Source organism: Urocitellus parryii, chromosome 3 (genome assembly GCF_045843805.1).
Source record: "Urocitellus parryii isolate mUroPar1 chromosome 3, mUroPar1.hap1, whole genome shotgun sequence".
Taxonomy (NCBI): domain Eukaryota; kingdom Metazoa; phylum Chordata; class Mammalia; order Rodentia; family Sciuridae; genus Urocitellus; species Urocitellus parryii.
Window position 1 is genome coordinate 30,793,480 of NC_135533.1, and position 24,982 is coordinate 30,818,461.

A 24,982-nucleotide genomic window follows, 5' to 3' on the forward strand; every position below is an offset into this window, starting at 1 on the left:
CTCAATGTGAATTTTTTAAATAAAAGAGTGGAGGATAGAGTTCAGTGGTAGAGTGCTTGGTTACCATCATGAGACCCTGGGTTCAATTCCCAGTACCAGGAAAACACAGATACACACATACACGCACACACACACACAAAAAAAAAAAACCCCAAAAAACAAAACAAAACAAAACAAAAACAAGCTTTTGAGTCTACAAGAGTTAAAGCACTGTTTAAATGGGTTGATCAGTTGGAGCATAGACGCATAGCCTTATATAGTCATAAGAATTACTTAATAAAATCTTGTTCAGAGAAGATGAATACATGGACCTATTCTGAAGTAAATTTGACCAGACATTAGGCTCCATTAATGTTTATTTTAAAGATCACTTTTTATTGTAACAAATATAAAGTCATCAATGTCTTACAAATTGTCAAAAATGATTTAAGTACAAAAAAAATACATTAGTAAAACCAAAGTTATATTGTATTATTTGGTACATACTTAATACTGTCAACATGCACACCATATGCCAGAAAGGCTCATGCATTATTGGAAGAAAAGAGAAATAAGATGCAACTGCTATAACTGTGTGATTATAAATTCATTGCTTCAGTCAGTTTTCTTTCTTCAGGGATACCATTTACCTGCAAGGTGCAAGAATGAATATGAGCATGAGTTAGGCAAGATACAGACACTTTTAGATTCGGGGCAGTGTGAATTATGGCAAGAAGAAATTTTCTATCTCCCTAACATAATTTAAAGTAATTACATTGCATTATTTCTTTGCATTTCATTAAAGAACAATCTCTAAATTAGCCGTCCCCTCCCCTTCTTGGACCAAAGCTGGAATGTTCTGTATTTCTCAAAAGGTATGGCCTGAAAATTCCTCCCACAAAAAAACAAACAGAAAGAGGTTGCCTGCGGGATGTATGACTGTACCTTTTAATCGTGGCTTTTAAAAAATACCATGTGGGTTGGAAGGGCAGAGAAAATGAGAAAACCTGAAGGGACATCAAACCTAATGGCCTGGGCCTGGGCCAGAAGGCAGTGCTATTGTCAGCTTCTAACTGCTCTATTATCCCAGTTAGTGCTCAAGTCCAGGAATACAACGCCAGCAGCTACTTCACTTCTTAAACTTTAGATGAGAATTTAAAAGAAAACAACAAATTACATGAAACAAGCTTCAAAATCTACTCTCCCCTGATAACTTCCATTTGGTAGCTACAAATAAAATTACTTGCTATCCAAGAGACAAATTTGTGCCTAAATTACCTTCATGGCATAGTGCTTAGAGGTACTTGGAAAAAGACAGTTATTGTTTCATGATAATCATGTACAAATGTAGCTGCCTCATTATGGTAGGATAACCAGGATGAAAGAACAGAAAGACTCAACCGTACTCATGAAAGTACATAAACAGCACCGCATCCATGCATTTGCAGACAGAACAGAATAATTTAGAAATAGAAAAACAATTTTTTTTCCATTTTTATAATGAACAGAATGGGAACAAGGAATGTAACTGTGCCCACTTAGCTCCCCTCTCCAGGAGGCCTGACTCCACTTAGTTACCAATGTGTCAGAGGTAAAACACAACAATTTTTCATAATTATGCAAAATGCTAAGGTGGCCTCTCTTCTGAAGCACTTAGGCACTGGAGCCTCATTGATAAAACAAGAAAACAACCAAGAGGAGACAGTGCATTTCAGTCAATAACATGACCCAAATTGCAAAAAAAAAAAAAAAATAACATAAGGAAACAAGAAGGTAATTGGTCATGGTGCTAACTAAAAATGAGATCCATGCTTTCTTCACTCAAGCAAAATGCCTGCTCCCCAAAACCTGCTTTAGAAAAATAATTTTGAAAACTAACTTGAACATCCTGAACTCCCCTTGGGCAAAGTCTTTGGCTCTTACCACATTGGCTCTGGCATAAATTCTCCTTGTATTTGGAAAAGTTCCCTATTACTAAAAAGCAGTACACTAACAAGTCTACTTGCTAAAAATCTATTGTGATTATCAAACTGGTAACATCTGTGAAAATCATCCCTAATATTATCTACTTAAGCTTTCTACTTCTCCTCATGAGTAAGTAAAATATGGATCTTTAAGATATTTTTATATACTTTTTTTTCTAGAAATTATCTCCCTTTTCCTCACCTGTCTCTGAAATAATCAAGAATCAGAAGACAAATATTTCAGGAGACATAAAAGTCTATGAGATTAATGAGGAAGAGGTTCTCTTATTCCTATTATAGAAATATTCCTTTAATTTTTTTCTGCTTTTAAAAAATAGCCATGAAATTAATGGTAGTAAGGATTCATTTTTTTTTCTCTATTTAGGTGACACACATTTATAACCAAGTTTGTTTCTTCATCAATCTCCTGAATGCTTACAAAGTAAGCACCACCACATCAATATATTGAACAGTCTTGTTGGAACACATTAGCATTTAATTAAAACAAGTATCAAAATTGTGGGGAAAAATTCTGATAAACATAATATCATAATTAAAATCTGATGAATATTTTTGTAGTACTTGCCTCAAATCTTTGAAAAGTTGTCAAACGAAAATCTCCTTAAATTCCCGAAAGCAGTAATAATAGAGAAGATAATTCTGAATGAAAACATCCAATACATTTCTACATGTGCCTGAAGTTTTTGAGACTAACTTAATAGTTTCCCTATCACAAAGCCACTATTCATACTTAGAATTCCACACCCAACTTACATTTTTAAAACTTTTCTTGCTTTTCCAAAAGAGCTACAAAGGCATTACTGGTTGCCTGGCAATTAGAACTAGGAATCAACCACTAATTAGAAGACAATCATGAATAAGTTATCTACTTGGTACTGAAATGAATGAAATAATTGGCTGTGGAAAATTTTTAGGGACACTTGAAAGACATAAACTTAAAGAAAGCAAGTCTTAGGGAAATAGAATAGTTTAGGGAGAATTGTCCGCCATCTTGTCATCACTGGTCATGTTATAACAGCTTTCTAAAGCAGCTTTAAAACCAGGCCAACCATTTTTCACTTATCCCCCTGAAGCCTCAGTGATTAGTCACAAAGGTTTCCTTTTGTAAGAATCAGTTTCAAGCTGCTCACTTACTGAGACAAATCCTGGATGCATCCAAGCTAAAAATCTTTCATACCAAGGGGAAGAATAGGGTGCTTGGCTGAAGGAAGGGGATTTTATTCAGTCTTCCTTAATTAGACAGGACCTCCATGGATGCTTTTGCTGTAAGATCATTTACTCTGTGTTTATCATTCTGATGCCAATCTATGCAATAATCTAAGCTATTATTCTGAGGTTCTAAGTCTGATTAAGAAATGATACAAGTGTTTTGCCTTACTTGGTGAAGCAAAAACTTCATAAATTATGTAGTGCTACAATTATCTTTTAATCTATTAGCTTCATTCACAAACATCTACTTAGTATTTTTAGTACTCACCTGTAGTCTGCTGTTGGGGAATCTGAGTCTGGTGTGGCAAGTTCCTAGAAATGATTAACATTATTGAGTAAAACAGTGTTTGCACACATGTAAATAGAGAGCAGACATATTAGGACAAAAATCTGCAGGAGATAAATTCCCATGTCCTATAATCCAACTTAACTCCTCTCCCACTTCAAGAGTTTATGGATGAGGAAACAGGCCTAAGATGGATAAATGATAGCAATTTTGATAATATTCATGGAATTTTTACTACATGCTCTAATTTATCTACTAACAACCCTAGGAGGTAGGTATTGTCATTTTTTTCCATTTTACAAATGAAGAAATAGGCTTAGAGGTTCAAGGCCACGTGGCTAGAAAGCAGTGGATAAAGATGTGAACACAGTGATTGCAGAAATTGTGTTCTTAACTTTCATTCTTTCAGATCTAGATCTAGAAAACACACACACACACACACACACACACACACATTCATACACCATCCCTGGTCATGTCACAACAGCTTTTTAAAGCATATTACCACCTTCAATCACTTTTCCCAAACCTGTGCTTTTGTATCCTCATGCCAGGGAATGGCTACACACCCAAACATGTTATTCGAAATGCAGAAGTCATCCTCAACCCTCCCCTCTCGTTCAGTTCCTACATTCAATCACTTGGGATCTTAATACCTTTCTCCTGATCTCAGCTGAATCTTTCCCCTGCTTCCCTATGGCCACTACCAAATTGGTTGAAATCATTACCATTGCTCATGTAAATTCTCACAATCTGTCTGACTTATTTCATTGTTCACATTCCTGTTCCCTATAATCCACTCTGTGTATTGCTGTCAGAATGATCTTCTAAAACACAAATCTGATTTTGTCATTCAAATAACACACATCTCATATTCCTTATATCTACCTGCAAATTGAGTTTCAGGTTTCTTAGTGCAGCCATCAATATTCTGGTCTCTATGAAAATACTTCATCGGCTTGAAACAGAACAACTAACCACCACAGCCACTACCATGTCCTACATCCAACCAGCACCGATTTGTCTTTGCAAAATCAACTCAAAATTGATTACAGCAGACATGTATTACTCTTATGAGTGAAAAATTTCCTTAAGGAATGTTATCCAAATATTTATCATATTTTTTTCAATTAAAAAATAACATGCCTCCTCTTCTCTAAGCACCCCACCCCTAATTAGGTTACCATTTAGTAAGCATTCATACACAGGTTTTCATTGTATTTCTCTGCATATAATATTTCATCGTCCCAAAGTGCCTAATAAGTAAGGATCATTCTATGTAATATCTCCAATAGGAATACGCAATGTTTTAGTGAAGATGCTTACAAAGACTCATACAATACATGTATTTGTGAGCATGCATATATATCCATTTGATGTTTCAAATTCAGTTATTTCTACTAGTTTAGGAAAATGTACAATTTGAGTTCTATGTGGAAGAAACTCCAGGAGCCTGCTCTTGCTACAGAGTAAGGTTTGATCCAAGCCAGAGAATTTCAGGTTTTTGTTTCTCTTCCGCAGTGGAATTCCTTTTAATTAAAATCCTAAGCAGAACTCTGATGTACAAAGGAGATAAAGGTGAGGTTTCTCTGGGTTGAAACAAGGGAGCCAGAATTCCTGCCTGCTTTGTTTCCTTTGCCCTATATGTTGGCCCCTAAAGCCTGTCTAAGAAACCTCCAAGAAACAAAGTTTGCAAATCATTGATCTGAAGCATTTCAGCCAGGCAAATATTATGTTTCAAATATAATGATCTAAAGTGAAAAACGGTGCATGCCAATTAAATAGTGTTTAAACTCTTAATCTAAGTTAATGCCTTTGAGTGATTTTTTTTTAAAAAAAAATCGGTTTCATTTCAAATATATTGTTTAAGGAAATAACAAAATCAATTCTAATTTAAGGAAATTATTTAATAATCTATTCTAATGATGACATTCTTTTTTGCTGTTGTGTATTAACCACACTTATGTTCATGTGGTCTATGGGAGTATTTCTTTTGCTTTGTTCTTCAATATACCACACAATGTATATAGGTTTGGGTCACAAAAGTAAAAAAGATGAAGTTAAAAAGGAACTAAGTTCAGATTTAAAGACGGAAAAGCAACCACCTTTACTACCAAAGTCACAGTGCAATTACATGAGCATTGGGGGTTGGGGAGGAGATGTGTAATTGACTGGGCTTATTCTACATTCTAAACTGATAGAGTGATCCCTCTGCACACCTACACACACCACACACAAGCACATCTTCACTATCATCTTTAATTCTACCTTGTCCATTAAAGAATTAAAGCAACACATTTTTGACAAAGAGGACTAGGAAAGCATAGAACACAGCTGTGGTTGGTAAACAAAGACACAGGTTTCTTGAAAGCCTAGATTAAGCACACTCCAAATTCAAAATCAGTATTGGAATGACTGGTTGGATCCCCTCTTGTTGGCCCTCCCAAAGTTCTCTTCTGTGGAATTCTGCTTGGAAATCGCTCATCAGTCAATCCACACCCTGTCATTTCTTCTCTAGCCTCCACATTTTCCTCTTCCACAAAACTGCTAAACTTTCTAAATCACAATGGTCTTAGCTAGGTGACAATAAATGGTTGGTTAAGAAAGTGTCACACACAAACTAGCAAGACATTCAGAAAAGATACCTGAGAAAGTGATTGTGTGTACTACCTTGGTTTGGGGATTTAAAAATATCTGCAATAAGTGTCACAGTTGGCTATGTTTGCATGATGCACATGCACTCTGAAATTTCAACTGAAACGATAGATGAGTTATATAGCAAAAGTGCTTATGTGTGCAAAAAGGTGCTCAACCGAAAAAATGTTGAGGTTCAACTTCCCCCGTCTAAGGTGTGTACATCTAGCTATTTTTGTGGCTGCCCAAACTTGTGACTGCCTGTGAGTCTGAGTGTCAAGAGTGTTAATGTATCTATGATAGGCATATTCAAAGTGGTGTATTCCACTAAAGAACTGAAGGGAGGTACCTCCAAAGAGCACTGCTTCAGGCATACTGGAAAAATGCCTACGACTAACTCTACTGGAGTTAAGACGCAGAGAATGCAGGAAGAGAGTGGGAGTGTTTCCATCCTTGCTGAAAGCAGGCTGCTACAGTCAATTATACTGGAGAGTGGGGGTTGACTTCAAATAGAGGCCCTATAATCCTTCGAAGAAAAGACCTTTATACAGTCATAAAACTACTTAGAATAATTAAGTTATTAATGGACAAACTGAAAGGTTATAATGTGTAAACCGCAGCATTACGCAGAAAGTTAAGAAAACTAATTCTCGGAATTATTAGCATTAATTATTTTCTAATTTTATTGCCATAATTACATGCATTTAAACAGAAAATTGTGTAAATTAGTCATTGCAAAAAGTTCATTCTTTAAGAAAGCAAAGGTAATAACTTGCAAATTAAGAAATAAGTGATTTGGGGGGAGTACACAATTATTTGTTATTTGTACAATTGTTTCAAGGTAATTTGACATTCTTGGATACCCTGTAGAGTAATTCTATGAGTAAGGTGGATGATTATCAACCAATTACATTGCTACTTGCTCAAAGACTCAAAAGCAAAGTAATTTGCATAAAGCCATAGAATCTATGCCAGACTTGAAAGAAAACCACATTAATTATGTAGAATACAAAACATTTCTCTTTTGAAATCTTATGAAGACATTTAAAAATGAAAATAGTAATATATTTTAAGAATTTCCCACTATTTAAGGAAAACTTATATTCCTCAAACCTTGATTTTGCCACACACACACACACACACACAAAAAAAAAATCTGTAAAAAAGGTGATAAAAAGGTGACTTAGGTCTACAACTACTTTTGTTAAGGAATCAGGTTATTGCCTGGAAGATGGAAGGGAGGGAGGAAGATCACAAAGAAACTGTAAACATAATTCTTAATTTCCTTGATTTTAATTAAAATTAATGTAGTATTCTATATGACATATAGAGGAGAAAGAGACATTCATCTGTTTCTTTTAACTTTCCTCCTGCTTGTATAAAGACAAGCATAAACCTATCACAGCTTTAAACTGAAGCAGTACAAACCTATAGAATCAAAATCCATCAAAGGACATTGCATCTATCCCTTTTAGGGTTTACTCACTGAATTAAAAAAAAAAAAAATTAAAGTCAATGACTCTGAAACATCCCTGGTTGCTTGATAATTTTTGTCAACAGGAAATGATTATCGTGCTCCCCTGAAACAGTCTCTTCAACTGATCTCAACTTTTAGTTAAACGTTAAACTTAATTTTTTATTTATGGAATTTTACCATGAATGAAATGTTGGTTCTCATTACCACCAAGGGGAAGACATAATGATACAATACTTCAGTAAAAACTAAAATGATTAGTTACTATGTGTAATTAAAAGGCATAATTCTACCTTTATACTTGTTAATTTGCAAAGGATTAGGCACAATCTACCTCCTGTTTTTGAGGGACACCCAATTATCCTGGATTAGTTATTTAATGAATAAGGAAGATTTTTGTACAGTCAATTAAAATCTTCCTGGAAAATGTGGGGCACTTTCCCATAATATTCCCATAATATTCACTCACTACATAAGTGTGCTCTATGAAGATACCTCCCACTCAGGAAAAATCTGTTGGTAATAAAGTGGTTAAAAGAAAATAATAATAAGGAGGCAGATTTTCCCCCTAAAAGGCAACATAATTCCTCACAAATTTAACAATATCTTATTTTTTAGAATACTGAATATTTGGGATTCTCCACTAATGTCTTTTTCCAAAAGCATAAAATTGCCAACTGACTATACTTCCAGAGTAGTTTTTAGGTTTTCAGGGGATAGCATTTTTTCTGTCCCATTCAGACACTGTTTTCTAATCAGGGCTAATCTCTCCTTTGCTCACGATGTTTAGTTCAAGCAATTTAAGGAGGTGTGGAAAAGTCTAGAGACTGATATGCTTAAATCTACAAACAGCCTAAACTTTCTAGACAAAACCCAGTGTCCTGCTTCTTGTTCATACTTCCACACATAGTCCTCAGGGGCATTTAGAAAAAAAAAAAAAAAAGTTCCTCCTTTAAAACTCCAGGTGGAGGTCTGTGAGAAAGCAAACACTTCTTCCCACTCTCCCTATACCCCCACCAGAAACACCGGAGGCTCTGGATTTCCAAATCCTAAACTTAAGTCCTTTAAATCAGGGATTCTCTACCTTTTTCCTGTTCTTCCATAACATATGCCTCCACTAGATTCCAAATCTCCAGACTCAGGCCTCTGAGATCTGCACTATAGAAGTTTTACAGCAACTGACTTGCAATGGTGATTTGGGAACAACTACATTAGACTCTCAACTTTAAGATATAAATTTCTATGAGTTGAAATATTTTTTTTCATTTAAATATTTACAAAAGTTTATCTTGAGGGATATCAAGCAAATCTGTAATAGATTTTTGATGTTAAGCCTTTGGTCACAAACATAATCCGTAACCACAACAATGATTCTTTGAGCAAAGGCAATGTACACTTAAGAATTACTTTACAATGTGATTTCCAGAAATGAATTGTAAATAAGGAGACTGCCAGTGGGGATAAAAAAAATTTTTCTACTATCCATAGTAACATTTACTTACTACAAAGATAGCTGCAAAGACAACTTAGTACAGGTGATGCAGAAAGTCTGACCGGATAAGAGGATGCGGACATTCTACAGAACAGCCGGCTAGAGCCTCTAACCACAATCGAGGCCACTGGACACGAGGAAGGTCTAAAGAACTGCCCAGACCAGAGAAACGTAGGAAGATATGATGACTGTTGTGTCCTAGAGAGTATCTTGGAAAAGAAAAATAACAGTAGTGGAAAAACTAGTGAAATCTTAAAAAAAAAAAAAAAAAGTCTGAATCTAGGTAACAGTAAAGTACCAATAACAAGTTCTTTGTGGTGATTATCTATTTGCCATGATCTACAAGGTGTTCACAATGGGAGAAACTAGCTGATAGTATTTGAGAAATGTTTGTATTGTCTTTGCAGCTTTCTTGTACCTCTAAAATTAAAAATATATATTAAAGAATAAATACATTAGCAAAGTAAATTGACCTTATATTTCTAAGACTATGTGATAATTTATAGCCTGTTCATAATTCTTCTGTGATTTGAGAAGCAAAAGGAACACTACAAAATGAAAGCTCTCCTTTCCATGTGCTACATTTTCCAATTCTACCCCAGCTTCCCTTTCTACCACCTCTTTACTCTAAGCTAGATCCGAGAACCCTGAGGTCAATGACCATACTATCTATCCCTGAGTAGAGATCAGGATAGGTAAATAATCTAATCTCAGCACTGACCTAATTTAGTTTTGTCTCTTATCACTGTCTCAATAAATCATCTACAAATGATTGAACACTTTTTTTTGCTGGATAATTCACAGTGCCAATCTGGAGCCCTGTAAAGCATTTTATCAAAAAGGAAAATATTATTATGTAATTGACAACAGTGGCAGCCCCTCATTACACAGCTGTCATGAATTCTCTATACCTCTGTTGTGAATCAACTTGTTCAAAACACCAAGCTAACATCTATGCAAATTTTATTTTTCCTTTCTTTTTTGCAGTGGTGGGAACTGAACTCAGAGGCCACTGAGATATATTCCTAACTCTTTTTATTTTTTCATTTTCTGAGACAGCATCTTATTGTGTTGCTCAGGCTGACCTTGAACTTGTGATCCTCCTGCCTCAGCCTCCTGGGTAGTGGGATTAACAGGCATGTACCAACTTGTCCAGCTATACTCAACTTTGAATATTCTTGAGTCTTTCTTAGACACCCAGATAAATATTTAGCCATATCCTTACACCTGAATGTTTCTGGTGTCAAGTCTGAAGAATAAACACAACATCCAGTAGCTGGCCAAGTTATTTAATAATGATAAATTCAGAACACTTAGTATGACTATGTGAATATGTAAAGATGAAACTCATGCCCTTTTGAGAAAGGGTTAATTAGTAAATACAAGGTAGCATTATCCAAGCACATACCTAGTTATCAGGTACTGTAATGCCTCATCAAATACAATATCTCATTTTAGTTCTGAGAATTCAGTTCCATCCAAATGACCAAAATATTTATGTGTCTATTTGATGCTGAAATAAAACTTTTAGAAAAACAGCTATGTTTTTCAGTTGAAAAGTAAAAGTTGAATTTGTGTAAAGGACAGCTAAGATGAACCTGATACAATGAGTCCCCTATTTTCTGGCATGGTTGGAAAATGAGGTTAATCACATATTCTGGCTTATAGGGAGTTACCATAGAGACCATGCACATATTATCCATTTCCAAGAATAAAAGAAAGATAATATACACTCAAAACTGAAACGACACCGAATGTAATTTAATTTTCCTCTGATGAGTCAGACACACTTGATGATCCTGCAGTACCTCAGAATAATCATTGTGAACATCATCAATTATCTATGTACCCTATTTATATAGAAGTGCTAGTTAATGGAGCTTTTCCATTAGCAGAAATTTGAATAATACAAAGGTTTTCAGAACTTAAAAACACATGTAGGTTGAAATTGTTGCAAATTCAATATAATAACCTATCGCATTTGCAAATAGATCTGATCAACATAATGACAGTATTGATGGGGTTATGGAAGGACCAGGAAGGTGCATTTGGTCTTAAACTAGACAGGAAATTTTATTTTGCTTGTATATTAGAGTAAAACATTGCAAAATTCTAGTCACAGGAATCAAAATAATTTTGATGGAACTATTCTTATTCTCATATATATGGTTAAAAAGGGTAAAATGGTAAAAGTCTTAAATGATAAAAGTCTTTAAAAAATGACAAAAGTCTTTTTTCTCTTCCCTTAAAACTTCATTAGCAGAGTTTTAATTATTTACAAACATTTTCAAGTTTCCCTGCTTATTATAGTAGTTTTGTATTCTATAATTTTAGAGCAATGTTAGCTGAATACCAACCTTGTTTCATGGGTTCACAAAGCACACATAAAATGGTCTAAGAATTCCCATAGCTTAAAAAAACAAGCAAAACCTGGTTTCCAAGTATATTTGACTGTTTCATTTCCTTTTTTTTTTTTTTTTTCTGGTACTGGGGATTGAACCCAGGGGCATTCAACCACTGAGCCACATCCCCAGCCGCCCCACCCTTTTTAAAATTTATTACAGATTGGAATTTCAGGTGTGTGCCACCATGTCCAGCTGACCATTTCAATTTTAAAGACTACCTATTAGTATTTCACTGACACTCTAAACAATGTAAGAAATATTAGTAAAAAAAAAAAAAAATAATAAGGAAAGCCAGTCTCAGTAACTCAGTGAGGCCCTAAGAAACTTAGCAAGACCCTATCTCAAAATAAAAAATGAAAAGGGCTGGGGATGTGGCTTAGTGGATTCAACCCTGGCATCAAAAAAAATATTCCTTTCATTTTAAAAATTAATGATAAGGTCATTCCCAATTTTCATCTCAAAAAGGCATAAGATATGGCTAAGTTGTGCATTATTACAATGTTCTTGAAATTTTACTAATGATGATCCATAACAGAAGGGTGACTGATCTTTAGAGAGCATAGAAATCTCTCTCATTCATTCACCACACCTAAATTTTGTGGAACTTAAATACTTAGTTCAACCTGGCATAATGTTTCCAAAAACCTCACATTTTTCAATGTCTAATTTTCCTCTACCATTGGAAAAAAAAAGACTTGAATTATTCTCTCTCTCTCTCTCTCACACACACACACACACAATCTATCCTTTGCTTATATGACCCTGAGTAAATGATGTTAGAGAACTGTAGGAAGATATTTATAACATATTTGAATTTCCAAAGTATTTTGGGCAAGTTCATCTAGGTTGACTGTTTACACTATCCATCTCCGTCATTGTTTAATCTTTAAATACTACATGCATTTTACCTGATTACAAAATAAGCACTCTTGATGGAAAAGGTACCCAGCCTGGTTTCCAGACACATTTTTAAACCATGTTTATTTTCATATTATAATCTAAGGTGTGTGGGTAGAAAGAGAGAAAGGGAGATTATTTTTGCATATACATTCCATTTACCTTGAAAAATAAGGAGGACCTCATAAGTCACCTTTGTGACTTTCAGCACTTTGGGCAATTGAATTCAAGTAATCTAACAGATGATTTTAAAAAAAATATTCTTAAAAATAAATGATAGCATGTGCTAGGGTTGTGGCTCAGCAGTAGAGTGCTCACCTAGCTCAGTGGTAGAGCACTTGCCTTGCATGTGTGAGGCACTGGGTTCAATCCTCAGCACCACATAAAAATAAATAACTAAAATAAAGGTATTGTAGCCAACTACAACTAAAAAAATAAAAACTTTTAAAATATGATAGCTTTACCTACTATTTTATATATCAAACTCTAGCTCTGAGACACAGAAAATTCCTCAGCCTCCCTTCCCATATACGTGTCCTTTTCACAGTCCTCCGGCAGGTTCTCTGACCAGATCTTCCAAAAGAAGAAAAGGTTTAAGATACTAAAATATGTTTATAGTTCATACTGAAACTGCTCATTTTGATATACAAGCAGACCACACACAAAAAAAAAAAGAAAAAAGAAAAAAACCCTAAAAACCCTTTATCCTGAAAAAAAATTTAGATGACATAGGGCTATGATAATAAAAAGAATAAAAAAGATTAACAAAACCAAATAGTTCTAACATTCTAAAAATCCATCAGTTTGCAATGCTTTCGTACATGGTTCTCTTTTCATAATTAACTCATTTTTAAGCAAACATATATAATGGTTTATTATCAGTATTAATGTCTTAAACATTAAGGTGAATGCAGTCTTGTTTGGATTACTGAAGAAGAAAAATAATTTCCTGGAAGTATTTCTACTCTGTTTGTTTCAGGCTAGTAAGAATGCTAGCTACATTATCAATGAACTTTTTGTATTGTCTCTTCCAATTATAAACAAAAGCAAAATCAAGGAAAGCTCTGGTCTTTATAGACATTAGTAAGTATATATGGGCACTTTAGTGGCTCTGGCTCTGAGGCAGTACTTACTGCTGTGTTTGCATCAGGGGCATGTTCGTGCTATCGTAGCTGTCTGTGTGTAGAGGAGGAATGATCTCCCCAGTTACCGGGTGAAACACAGGAAGCGTCGACAGGGGCCATGCAATCTCTCTGTTCTTGGACATATCTCGTAGCTCCTTTGTAGATTTCTGAATAGCACTATGATGGACCAATTGGATGCTATGTCAAAAGAAAAGAAAAACAAACAACAACATATATTTAAAATCACATATTAGCCTGATACTTCATCAATTTAAAAAAAGTTATAAAAATGCTTTTTCTTCTAAAATAACAAGACATTATTGTTCTTTGGGCATTTTATACATCTCACATACTTTTAACAGAGCAGAACTGAAAATTACAAACTGATTCTGAAGTAATCTCAAATTAAACTAATCTATGAAGCACTGTGTTCATATTACAGCCCTTAGTAACAAACTAGTTTTCTATTTAGTTTCTATGATTAAGATACAACTACAATAACTTTTATTTTGTGGCTTCTGGTGGGGCATTTATAAATACTCACAGAAGTTTCATTTTATAGTAGGTTATTACTGTAGATTCAGGAAAACTTGTATGAAAGGTCTTTTCGTCTGTTCTCTGGTTTATAGAAATGCAGATTGGGAAATCACATAATATAAATGGCAAGTTAATATTCTGAATCTGAAGTATTTTAGGTTTAACTTTTTATCTAGGTAAGCTTAGTTTTCAAACCCTTTTTATGTTTAGTTTCTCTCCCTCCTAAATATCTCTATTTAGAAAGCAGCTTTCACATTCATAAAATAAACTATGAAAGATGATGAATGAAAAAAAAAAGCATGACACACATGTATGGAGCATGATGGGCAATGGAGAAGTGGAAAAAATGATAAGAACAGGAAAGAAGACACTTACTCTGGTGTTTGCATGTTTCTCTTTTCCCTAGAAACAAAACAAAATTTATGAATTAAATAATAGCATTGATATTTGGAACATTAAGACTATATGCTCATGGAATCTTGCATGACGTGGAAATGCTGACAGTGTTACTTTTAAATGCAACCAGGCAGCATTTGCCACCAGGTTTATGATATTACTTGGATGAATACACACACAGCGATGGAATACTGATGAGAAACACACAGAAAATGAAAAAAAAAATGGAGATTAAGAATCAAGCTCTTGATTGAAATAAATTCTATGACATAATGAAATCAGGCTATATGTAAAAATGGAAGAACTTGTTACTTGCTGCTTTATTAATTTTTTATCCTTTGCTTTGTTACCCTGACTTCCAGATAATCTCAGGAGGTTACCTTAATTGACATAGATGTCCTCAAAGTACTAACTATTCATGAAGACTCATTACTCAAATTTTAGCTTATTTTTCTTAATTAACTCCTAAACTGTTTTTTTTTAAATATATTTTAAGCATTTAGATTGTGACACCCTGTTTGACAGCAGAATGATTTCAAGAATGCTGACCATCACTCTGATCAAACTAAGACAATTCGTTTATTTAAAGTGCCATTACCATGTCAATAGATTCCACTGTCTCTGCTCACAAAAGATGGCTTGTGTAACCAAAGTATCTAGTCTCAATTATTCTTGGGACTGTTTTGCCAGCATGAATTTATATCTAGCCTTAATAATTTTTGAATAAAGTAATTATGGGCCCTAATTTGGTTTACTAGACTCAAAACTATTTTAATTCATTTTAAAGGAATAAAGTACTACAGTTTGACTTGAACACAATTTCAATTCATTTATAAAGTATTATATGAACTAAATGAAACTTTGCTCTTAATGGAATCATCTAGGTTGCTATCTTAGCAGGCTCTCTAATTTTTTTATTAGTGTTTTAAAGTACTCACACGCCTTCCCGTCGGCAGCACATGATATAAGCAAGTATTAGAAAAAGGACCAGTGCTACTGCCGAGGGCACAGCCAGTGTAATTAGGAAATCCGTGTAATAGTCTCTGCTTTTCAAAGAATCAGAAGGGGGTTTGTACTCTCCACCATCAGGCAAAATCCCCTCTCCACGAATCACTTCCTGATAAGTGGACACTTGCTTTGTTTTATCAACCTGATACAAAAGAAGACAATTATACCCCAAATTAATAGCTGCAAACATTAATGAGATTTTTAAGATCTAGACACACCAAAACATTCTTTGACAAATTACCTTAAAAAGCCATCTTTTCCAATTATGTTATCACCTTGAATTTCCAATTATTTATTGGAGTCAGGGAGAGATAATGAATGAAAGTAATAAAGGCTTTATCTTGGCCTATTTTCTGCATAATTCTCTCAACATATATACATTTGCTTCACGTATAGACATACATAATAAATGTATGTACATGTGTGTGTAATTTTCTGTTTCCTCCAAAGCAGAAGTTCTTTACAGTACTGTGTAAATTTCTTGTTTTTTAGTGACAAACCTCAGTGCAGATGTTAACAAACCACAAAATGGCTGATGAACTGGTATGAAGGTTTAGTTTCTAGGGTCAATCAGTGAAAGAGAGGAAGAGAAAAGAAAAACAAAAAGGATAGTTTCCCAAACTGTTCTTGATCTTTCTGCAACCCAGCTGACATGTTTTTAGAAAAGATAGTTATGGAATATGAAACCCTTCCAATGCTATAGTTTTACTAAATTCTATCCGAGGATCCAAGAAATGCAGACTTGCATTATGTTAATTTACCTCCATGTTAATGAAACTGCTTTCACAACAGAGTTGTATTTAATGATAGTATGGTTTTTAGTAAAGGGTGTTAAAAAGGTACCTGTGTAAAATCGGTTGCAGCATTTGCTACCAGAAAAAAAATGTTGGGGAGAATTATTTATGGCATTACTTAATATCCTTTCCCAAAAGAGTACACTTGAAGAATTTTGTTAATAATGCAATGCTTTATTTCTGCCAAGGAATTGATGTTCTGTGTCCTTCTTAAGAATGGAAACTAAATAACTGATGAATTTCCTTTTTTAAAAAATATTTTTAGTTATACATGGACACAGTATCTTTATTTTTTTTTTAATTTATTTTTATGTGGTGCTAAGGATCAAACCCAGTGCCTCACATGTAAGAGGCAAGTGCTCTGCCACTGAGCCACAACCCCAGCCCTGAATTTCCTTTTTTTTATCCTGGACACTAGTATACTTGTTTTCAAACATGACTTTACTATCTATTATAAAGTTTAGGTCCCAATATTATCATTTTTAAATTCTCTATTTATTATATTTATTATATGACTTTTATTTAAGCCTTCTGAAATCTTTTGTGGCATATAAACAACTACATGTAAAATTAAAAAATGAAAATTCCCAACCTTTCCATTATCGTAAAAACTAAAATCTTCAAAACATAAGTCATTTTTAAGCTTTCAGAAATCAGATAATATTCCTACACATAGGCTCATGTTACAACCCCAAGTAAAATAGCATTGCTAGGGTCTGCCTCTGACTTTGTTGAGAGGAATCTATTTAAGTTATGATAGCAGCTGCTCAGTCCTTCACACCCTTGTATGTTTAGCACCATGACTGAGTTTTTCAAACTCAATATTTGCCTCTAATGCACATAAACCATAGCAAGAGAACAATTTAATTTGATTTAAGAAGGTAAAGGGCATTATTTCTCTAAGATGCCAAGGACATGAGAAGAGTAGTTCAGGGCAAAAGGCCACAGGGAGTGCTAAGTATTGCAACGTGAGTAACATGTTCTCCAGTACTGGAGCCTGGCAAGCTGCCTGCAGTGGGCTCTCTAAGACATGAAGTGACAGTTGTGTTTATGTGTCGATAACTTTGTTCAAATGTCAACTTTAAACTTAGATCTAATTCATTCTCTGCCAATCATAAAGAGCTGACAAAAGTTAAATCTAAAGGTCACAAACAAATTAAGACAACTGTGGTACCTCTCAGCAGGATCACAATATTATAAAGAGATATACAAAAAATACAACTAGTATACACATATAAAAGTATTTATATATACATATTTATATAGATATAAAACTTCACATTTTTCTAAATCTTACAGCATGCAAATTAAAAAGTGGTATAAAATATAAAAATATTTGATGTTAGTAAGATACTAACTTTCCTCACTTGGAATTGTTTCTTGAACCTTAAACTTTTCACACAATTTGTGTTTCCAGGACACTGAGAGCATAATATTGGCTTACTTTCAGATTTATTATAGTACTCCATTCTCTCCCTCCAAAGTAAGGTAGTGGTAGCAAATTTCAGAAGAGACTTTTACACAAACCATGCTGACTCCATAAGCTGTGCTGATTAACAGCAACCTGCAAGTCCAACAGGTTCATTTGGACCACCTGTCAAGCTAATTCAACCTCAGCAACTATTCAAAGGTAAAGTGAGAACAATAATGGAGATACTCTTTCCTAAATGGAGGCAGTGTCAACGAATTTACCAAATCCTTAAAGTCAAGCAAGTCCATTGCAGTTAACAAAGTAAACACAGGATTTGTTTCTAAAAGCTATTCAGGTTTTAGTCAAACATTGCGTCCAGCCACATCCCTCCGAACTACATTTGCAAAAATAAAAGTAAGCAAAAACTCACCAATGAAATTTTGCACCAGTCAATGTAAAATTGAGTACGAAATTTTTTATCACAAGTTATTACAGGCTCCATTTCTTGACTGCATCTCAATTGATTCTGTGGATTTTCAACTTCTCGTAAACAAGAAGAAAATGGGACATCGGCACCAACCATGACATAAACACTGTAAAAATGTGAAACTCTAAAGTTATCCTTTAAGAAAATTGAAAACACTGAAAAACAATCTCCCCTGAAAGCAGGATTTATCCTTTTGAATTGAGGGATTAACTAGAATCATCCCTAAGGTAAGAGCCTAGGCTTTAAAAGCAGTGATTCATGTAGGGGCTTCCTTTCAGTCATTCCTCCATTCAACCAATATTTACTGAATGCCTTGGTGTACCAGATACTGTCTGCATTCTACATTAATTTCCAGAAATTTTATTTCATCCTTTGTATTTCATTCAAAATAGTCGTGGTCATATTCTGACTACTATATTTCATAGACTACTTACATTAAAAATATTCTTAAGCTGGATTGTTTAGAAAATTAACTATCACTAAAATAATAAATAATTATAAATAAAACATTTTTACTTGATTTCAATATATATAGTAAGATTGTGAAATGGCATCCCTGGAGATACTAGGCTCCAATCATGCTTTGTTATTCTACTCAACCATCCTGTCCACTTTTACAGTACACAAACCCCTAACACTTGGTCTCTTGTTATGAGACCTTCTCTAAATCATTTATCTAAAAACTTAAGAACTGTTGTTTGGTAATTACAAACAAGAAAAACAAAGTTTATATTTTTGGTGTGTATCTTAGCAATGATGACGAAAGAACTCTACTTAAATGACATGATTTCATAATAAAACAGAATGTAGTTAGCAGTAGCATTTAAATAATCTTGGAAAAGTTTGAAAATATGGAATCTCACTTGCCACTCAAAGGAAAGAAAAAAACAAGAAATTACTCCAAATAAATATTATTTATTTTCTTAATGTTTATAGCTAATTATAAAATGAAATAAAACTATTAAAATTGTAGCTATCCTTTTTGCAGAAATTTACAAACTTACCCTAAAATTCACATGAAAATTTCAAGAAACCCAGAGTCGGCAAAAAAAAACCCAAAAATGTGACTAAGAAAAATAAATTTAGAGGACTCATAATTGATGATTTTAAAACTTACACAAAGCTACAATAATCAAGACAGTATGGCACTGACATAGAGACAGACATGATCAATGGACTAGAATTCAGAGTCTAGAAATAAACTCTAGTATTTAGTAAACCAATTATCATCACAGATACCAAAACAATTCAGTGGGGAAAAATTTTTTTACAACTAATGGTGCTAGAGAAACTACATATTCATGTACAAAAGAATGAAGTTTGACTCCCTATCTCACACCACATATACAAAAATAACTCAAAATAGATCAAAGAAGACCTCTGGTTTCTGATCCAGTAAATAAAAAGCTTGGAAGGTACTATACCATACTAACAACAAGTTTTTAAAAACTGAACAAATTGAAAAATAAACAATTATTTTTAGATCTGTAGGAGAAGAGAGTTCACAAGGCAAATGGCTGCCCCTAAATTTGGAGACACCAATAGGCAAATACAGAGAATCATACTTTACTGTAGAAGAATCTTGCAAGTTAAAACCTCTGGAGAACCAGTGCTAGGGTAGGAAAACCTGAACTATAATTGACAGAGGCTCATTGTAGAAAAGTCTGACAGTTAAAACTCCAGAGGAATCCAGTTATTGGAAGCCCCTTTCCCTCAGCGACACATAGACACACCTATGTGAGTTTTATCTCCAGGAGCTCTACCAGGTTCTTATTCTAATATTCACAATCTGCTTTTGCTTTCAGCAGGAGGAGAAGAAAAATGTATTATGTATTAAAATACATAAAATCATTCTGTTCTTCTTAACAAGACTTGTCTTTAAGAGAAACTTACCAGAGACTAACCTGCTAGGGATATATTAGAGCCTAACTGGCTGGGGAAGAGAAATAACCAAATATGACCAGCTCTATCCTTCCACAAAGAGAAAGGTAAATGCCCAATTCCAGGCTACGTCAGCCATTCTGTCCAACATAAAGTGTAGTTTACATGAGAGGCCCGGGTGATAGTCACAGTTCAGAGACATAAGCTCATTAAAAGACTGAGAAATAACCCATGACTATAGAATGGTTCCCTGCCACCACATCTCATTACCAAAGGCAGTAATTTATTTCTATTTACCCAACATTAGTCCAGTTATCAAGAAAAAAAATTACAAAATTTACTAAATGCATAGCTTGACGGGACTGAATAAGCATCAGAAACACACTCTCAGAGATGTCAGGAATGCTGAGGTCATCAATATGAAATCAGAACAACTACTACTAATATGCAAAGAACTCTAATGAGTAAAGTGGCCCGGCCTTGTAAGAAATGTTAAAAGAAGTTGGTTAGAGCGACAGAAAATGATATAGGTCAGAAACTCAGAATGCTTATAAAGAAAAGTGGGGCATCAGAAAAGGAATAAGTGAAGCTAAAATGAAAACTTTTGTTTTTATTATTCTTAATTGATACAATAGACAATAACTTGTTCAAAATAATAATAGCAACAATAACTCTTATATATAGCTAAGTGTGTATGGGTGCTTATATATAAACAAAATGGTTGAAAGCTATGTTACAAGAGATGTGAGGGAGGAACAGGGAATATTTTATTATTGTAAAATACTTGTACTATCATGAAGTTTTACAGTGTTACCTGAAAGTGGACTTGGATTAGTTGTACATACATATTGCAAGTTCTAAGGCAACCACTAAAAAAGGGAGAAAAAGAAGTACAATATGTAGGAGGAGAAAAAATGGCTAAGACTGGAGGATTGAGAGTTCAAAGCCAGCCTCATGCTAACTCATTGAGACCCTGTCTCAAAAAAAAAAAAAAAAAAAATAGGGCTGGGGATGCTGCTCAGTGCTTGAATGGCCCTGAGTTCAATCCCCAGTAACAACAACAACAAAAAAATCCCAATTAAAATTTAAAAAAGTAGAAAACAAAAATATGAAAACGAATAAGGGCAACTAATAGAAATATAGTAGATAGTAATTTAATTAATAGTTATTTTAAATAGCAATGGTCAAATTCACCATTTGGGACAGATTGCCAGAGATTTTAAAAACAAAATACAATTATATGTTGTCTATAAGAAATCTATTTTAACTATAAAAACACACCAATGAAAGTACATGGGTGGAGAAAGATATGGCATGCTAGCACTAATCAAAAGAAAGTGGAAATGAGGCTGGGAATATAACTTAGTAGTAGAACATGCACTTATTATGCACTGGGTTTAATTCTAAGCACAAAACCAACAAACAAAAGGAGGAATAGCTATAGCAAGGAAAGTTGTCATGGGGGAAAAACGGGTATTACCTACTAAAAAAGGCATCAATTCTCCAATAACATAAAACAATCCTTAATGCATTTTGTTAAATAATAGACCGTCAACATACATGAGTCAAAAACTGATAAAAACTGCAAGGAGAAATGGATGAATTCACTATGATAGAGATTTCCATATTCTTCTATCAGAAAGAATACTGCTGGACACAGCCAGCAGGTGGAAAATCAGTACACACATAGTTAAGCTCAACATCATCTATTAGATTAAACAGATATCCATAGAGTATGCCATCTAATAACAACAGCAACAAATATTCTTCCCTAGGTCACATGGAACATTCACCAACATTCTGGGCCATAAACACACCTAAAAAAATTGAAAAGAATAGGTAGCATGCAATATCTGCTCACAGATCCTGGCAGAATTAATTAGACATTAAGATCAAAAAATAACTAGAAAATTCTAAAGTACTTGGAGATTAAGCAAACACACTTCTAAATACACATGTATCAAAGAAGAATCTTAAGAGAAATTTTTAAATATTTTGAATTAAATGAATTGAATGAAAATAGAACCAAAATATATCAAAATTTGTGGAATGCAGCAAAAGCAATACTTGGCAATGAATTATGGCATAGAAAGTATATATTAGAAAAAAGAAAGACCTAAAATCAATTAGCTAAGCTTTTAGCTTAGGGAACTAGGAAAAGAACAAAAGGTTAAATCCAAAGTACAGAGAAGAAACAATAAAATTAGAGAAGGAAGTTGGGCATAGTGGCACAGGCCTATAATCCTAGAGACTTGGAAGTCTGAGACAGGAGTAATGCAAATTCAAGGCCAGCCTCAGCAATTTAGCAAGGTCCTAAGCAATATAGTGAGACACTGTATCAAAATACAAAATACAAAAGGCTGGGGATGTGGCTCAGTGGTAAACTGCCTCTGGGTTCAATTTCACTATCAAAAAGAGAGAGAGGAGAGAAAGGAAAATGGGGGGGGATTAATTAAACTGAAATAGCTAGTTCTTGGGGGGGGGCAATAAAACTGATAAGCCAGGAAAACTGGAAAGAGAGAGCATTTCTAATACCAAAAATAAAGGACAGACATCATTAGAGATATTATGGGTATAAAATAATAATCAAAAAATATCATGAACAACTCTATATCCACAAAGTTGATAATTCAGATGTAATAGAAAAATTCCTTGGTAGAAACAACCTGTCAAAACTCATACAAGGAGAAATAGACAATATTTACAGGTTTTATCAAGTAAACAAATTGAATCAATAATTAATGAGCTTCCAAATAAAAAAGAACCAAGCCTAGAGGGGTTCATTATTGCATTCTTCCACATGTTTGGAAGAAACTGCGCAAATTCTCTAAAATCTCCCAGAAGATTGAAGTCAAAAGAATATTTTCTACACCATTTTTTTTGGCTTAAACAACATAAATTTATTTTTCATAGATTTAGAGTCTGGAAAATGTGAGACGAGGGTTCTACACCATTTTTAATACTAAAATCAGACAAAGACATTATAAGAAAACAAAAGACCAATACCTCTCATGAAAATAGATACCAAATTCTCAACAAAATATTAGCAAATTGAGTCCAATTTTGTTTAAAAGAAATTATAAACAATGACCAAGGAGTTACGCAAGGTTAGTTCAATAATTGAAAATAGATCGATATGATTTATCAGATTAATGGAATAAAGAAGGAAAAACACATGATCTTATTAGTAAATAAAAAGAATTATCTATTAATTAAGAATTATCTATTATTAAGCATGATCCTATTAATAGAAAAAGCATTTAAAAAATCCAATATCCACACATGATAAAAACTCTCAGTAAACTAGGAATACAGGGGGAACTTCCTTAATTTAGTACAGATTATTTACAACAAACAAACAAACAAGAAGAACAAAAAGCCTTACAGCTAACATTATACCAAATGGTGAGAAACTGAGATCTTTCCTATTAATATCAAGAACAAATCAAGATGTCATGTCTCACTACTAGTTTTGAATGTCATAATGGAAGTCCTAACTAATGCAATAAAAAAAAGGAAATTAGGGGCTACGGTTGTAGCTCAGTGGTAGAGGGCTTGCCTAGCATGCATGAGGCACTGGGTTCAATCCCCCCACCACATAGAAAAAAACAAATAAAATAAAGGTATTGTGTCCATCTACAACTAAAATATATGTATATATTAAAAACAAAGAAAAGGAAATTAAAAGTATACAGATTTGGAAGGAAGAAATAAAACAGTCTTTGTTCAACAAATGATATGATACAAAAGAACAGATTTAAAAACCCCTGATAGGTCTGTAAGATTGTAGAATACAAAGGTTAATATACAAAAGTGAATTATTTCCCTACACATCAGGATGAATAGGTGGAATTTGAAATTAAAACACCATTCCACTTACATTAGCATTCAACAAAAGTAAATACTTACATAAAACAAAATGTGTACAAGATACAGATAAGTAAAATTATAAAACTCCAATAAAAGAAATCACAGAACTAAATAAATGGAGAGACATTTATTCTCATGTTCTCTTCCATGGATAGAAGACTCACCACTATCAAGATATCATTCTTCCCTAATTAATCTACAAAGCTGATATAGTTCCAATAAAAATCCCAGCAAATCATTTTGTGGATACAGACAAACTTATTCTAAAGTTCACATGGAGAGACAAAAGACAAAGAATGTCCAACAGGATACTGAAACAGAAGAACAAGTTGGAGAACTTATACTACCACAACTCAAAAATTCCTGAAAGCTACAATAATCAGAATGGTATTGTACTAACAAATAATAGGAGTGAGATATATATATATATAATTATTTTGTGTATATATATGCACAAAATGTATATGTATATATACATATGTATATATATACACAAAATTTAAAAATAATAAAATAAATAAAATTAAAATAATAGGAAAATAGTTAATGGAACAGAATAGAGACCCCAGAAACAGACTCACATAAAATTGATCTTTGACAAAGGAGTCAAGAAAACATACTGGAAGAAATTAAGTCTTTTAAATAAATGATTCTAAGCATCTGGACATATATCTGAAAAAAATAAATCTAGACACAAACCTTATACCCTTCACACATATTAATTCAAAATGGATTATAAACCTAAGTACAAAATGAAAAACTATAAAACTACTAGAAAATAACAGAAAAAATCAGTATAACCATGAGTTTAGTGATAATTTTTTAGATACAACAGCCAAAGCATGATTCATGAAAAACAAAGAACTGATAAGATGGACTTCATAAAATTAAAATTTCTGCCCTGCAAAATACATGTCAAAAAAAATGAGAAGACAAGCCACAGCCTGGGAGAAATATTTGCAAAACACGTAACTGGTTTTCAGAAAAACCTGTTATTCAAGATACACAAAGAACTCTAAAACAATAAATGAAAACCTGATGTAAAAAATGAACCAAAGATCTTAACAGACCCCTCACTTAAGACATATGATGGCAAATAAGCATATGAAAAGA

General features: G+C 33.6%; 1 protein-coding gene across 3 annotated transcripts in view; it reads right to left on the reverse strand.

Moving 5' to 3' along the window:
* Positions 1 to 378: 378 nt before the first annotated feature.
* Sgce (sarcoglycan epsilon) overlaps positions 379 to 24,982 on the reverse strand; it is a 68,764-nt gene continuing 44,160 nt past the window's right edge. For 2 of the 3 annotated variants that reach the window (XM_026391524.2, XM_077796704.1), the window contains 6 exons: positions 18,062 to 18,224; positions 15,357 to 15,568; positions 14,398 to 14,424; positions 13,495 to 13,683; positions 3,442 to 3,485; positions 379 to 629 (listed from right to left, as the gene is read on the reverse strand). In XM_026391524.2, the coding sequence (XP_026247309.1) occupies positions 613 to 629; positions 3,442 to 3,485; positions 13,495 to 13,683; positions 14,398 to 14,424; positions 15,357 to 15,568; positions 18,062 to 18,224 (652 nt within the window). In that variant the 3' untranslated portion in view covers positions 379 to 612. The remainder of the gene's footprint in view (positions 630 to 3,441; positions 3,486 to 13,494; positions 13,684 to 14,397; positions 14,425 to 15,356; positions 15,569 to 18,061; positions 18,225 to 24,982) is intronic. The other variant, XM_026391525.2, reaches the window with a different exon arrangement.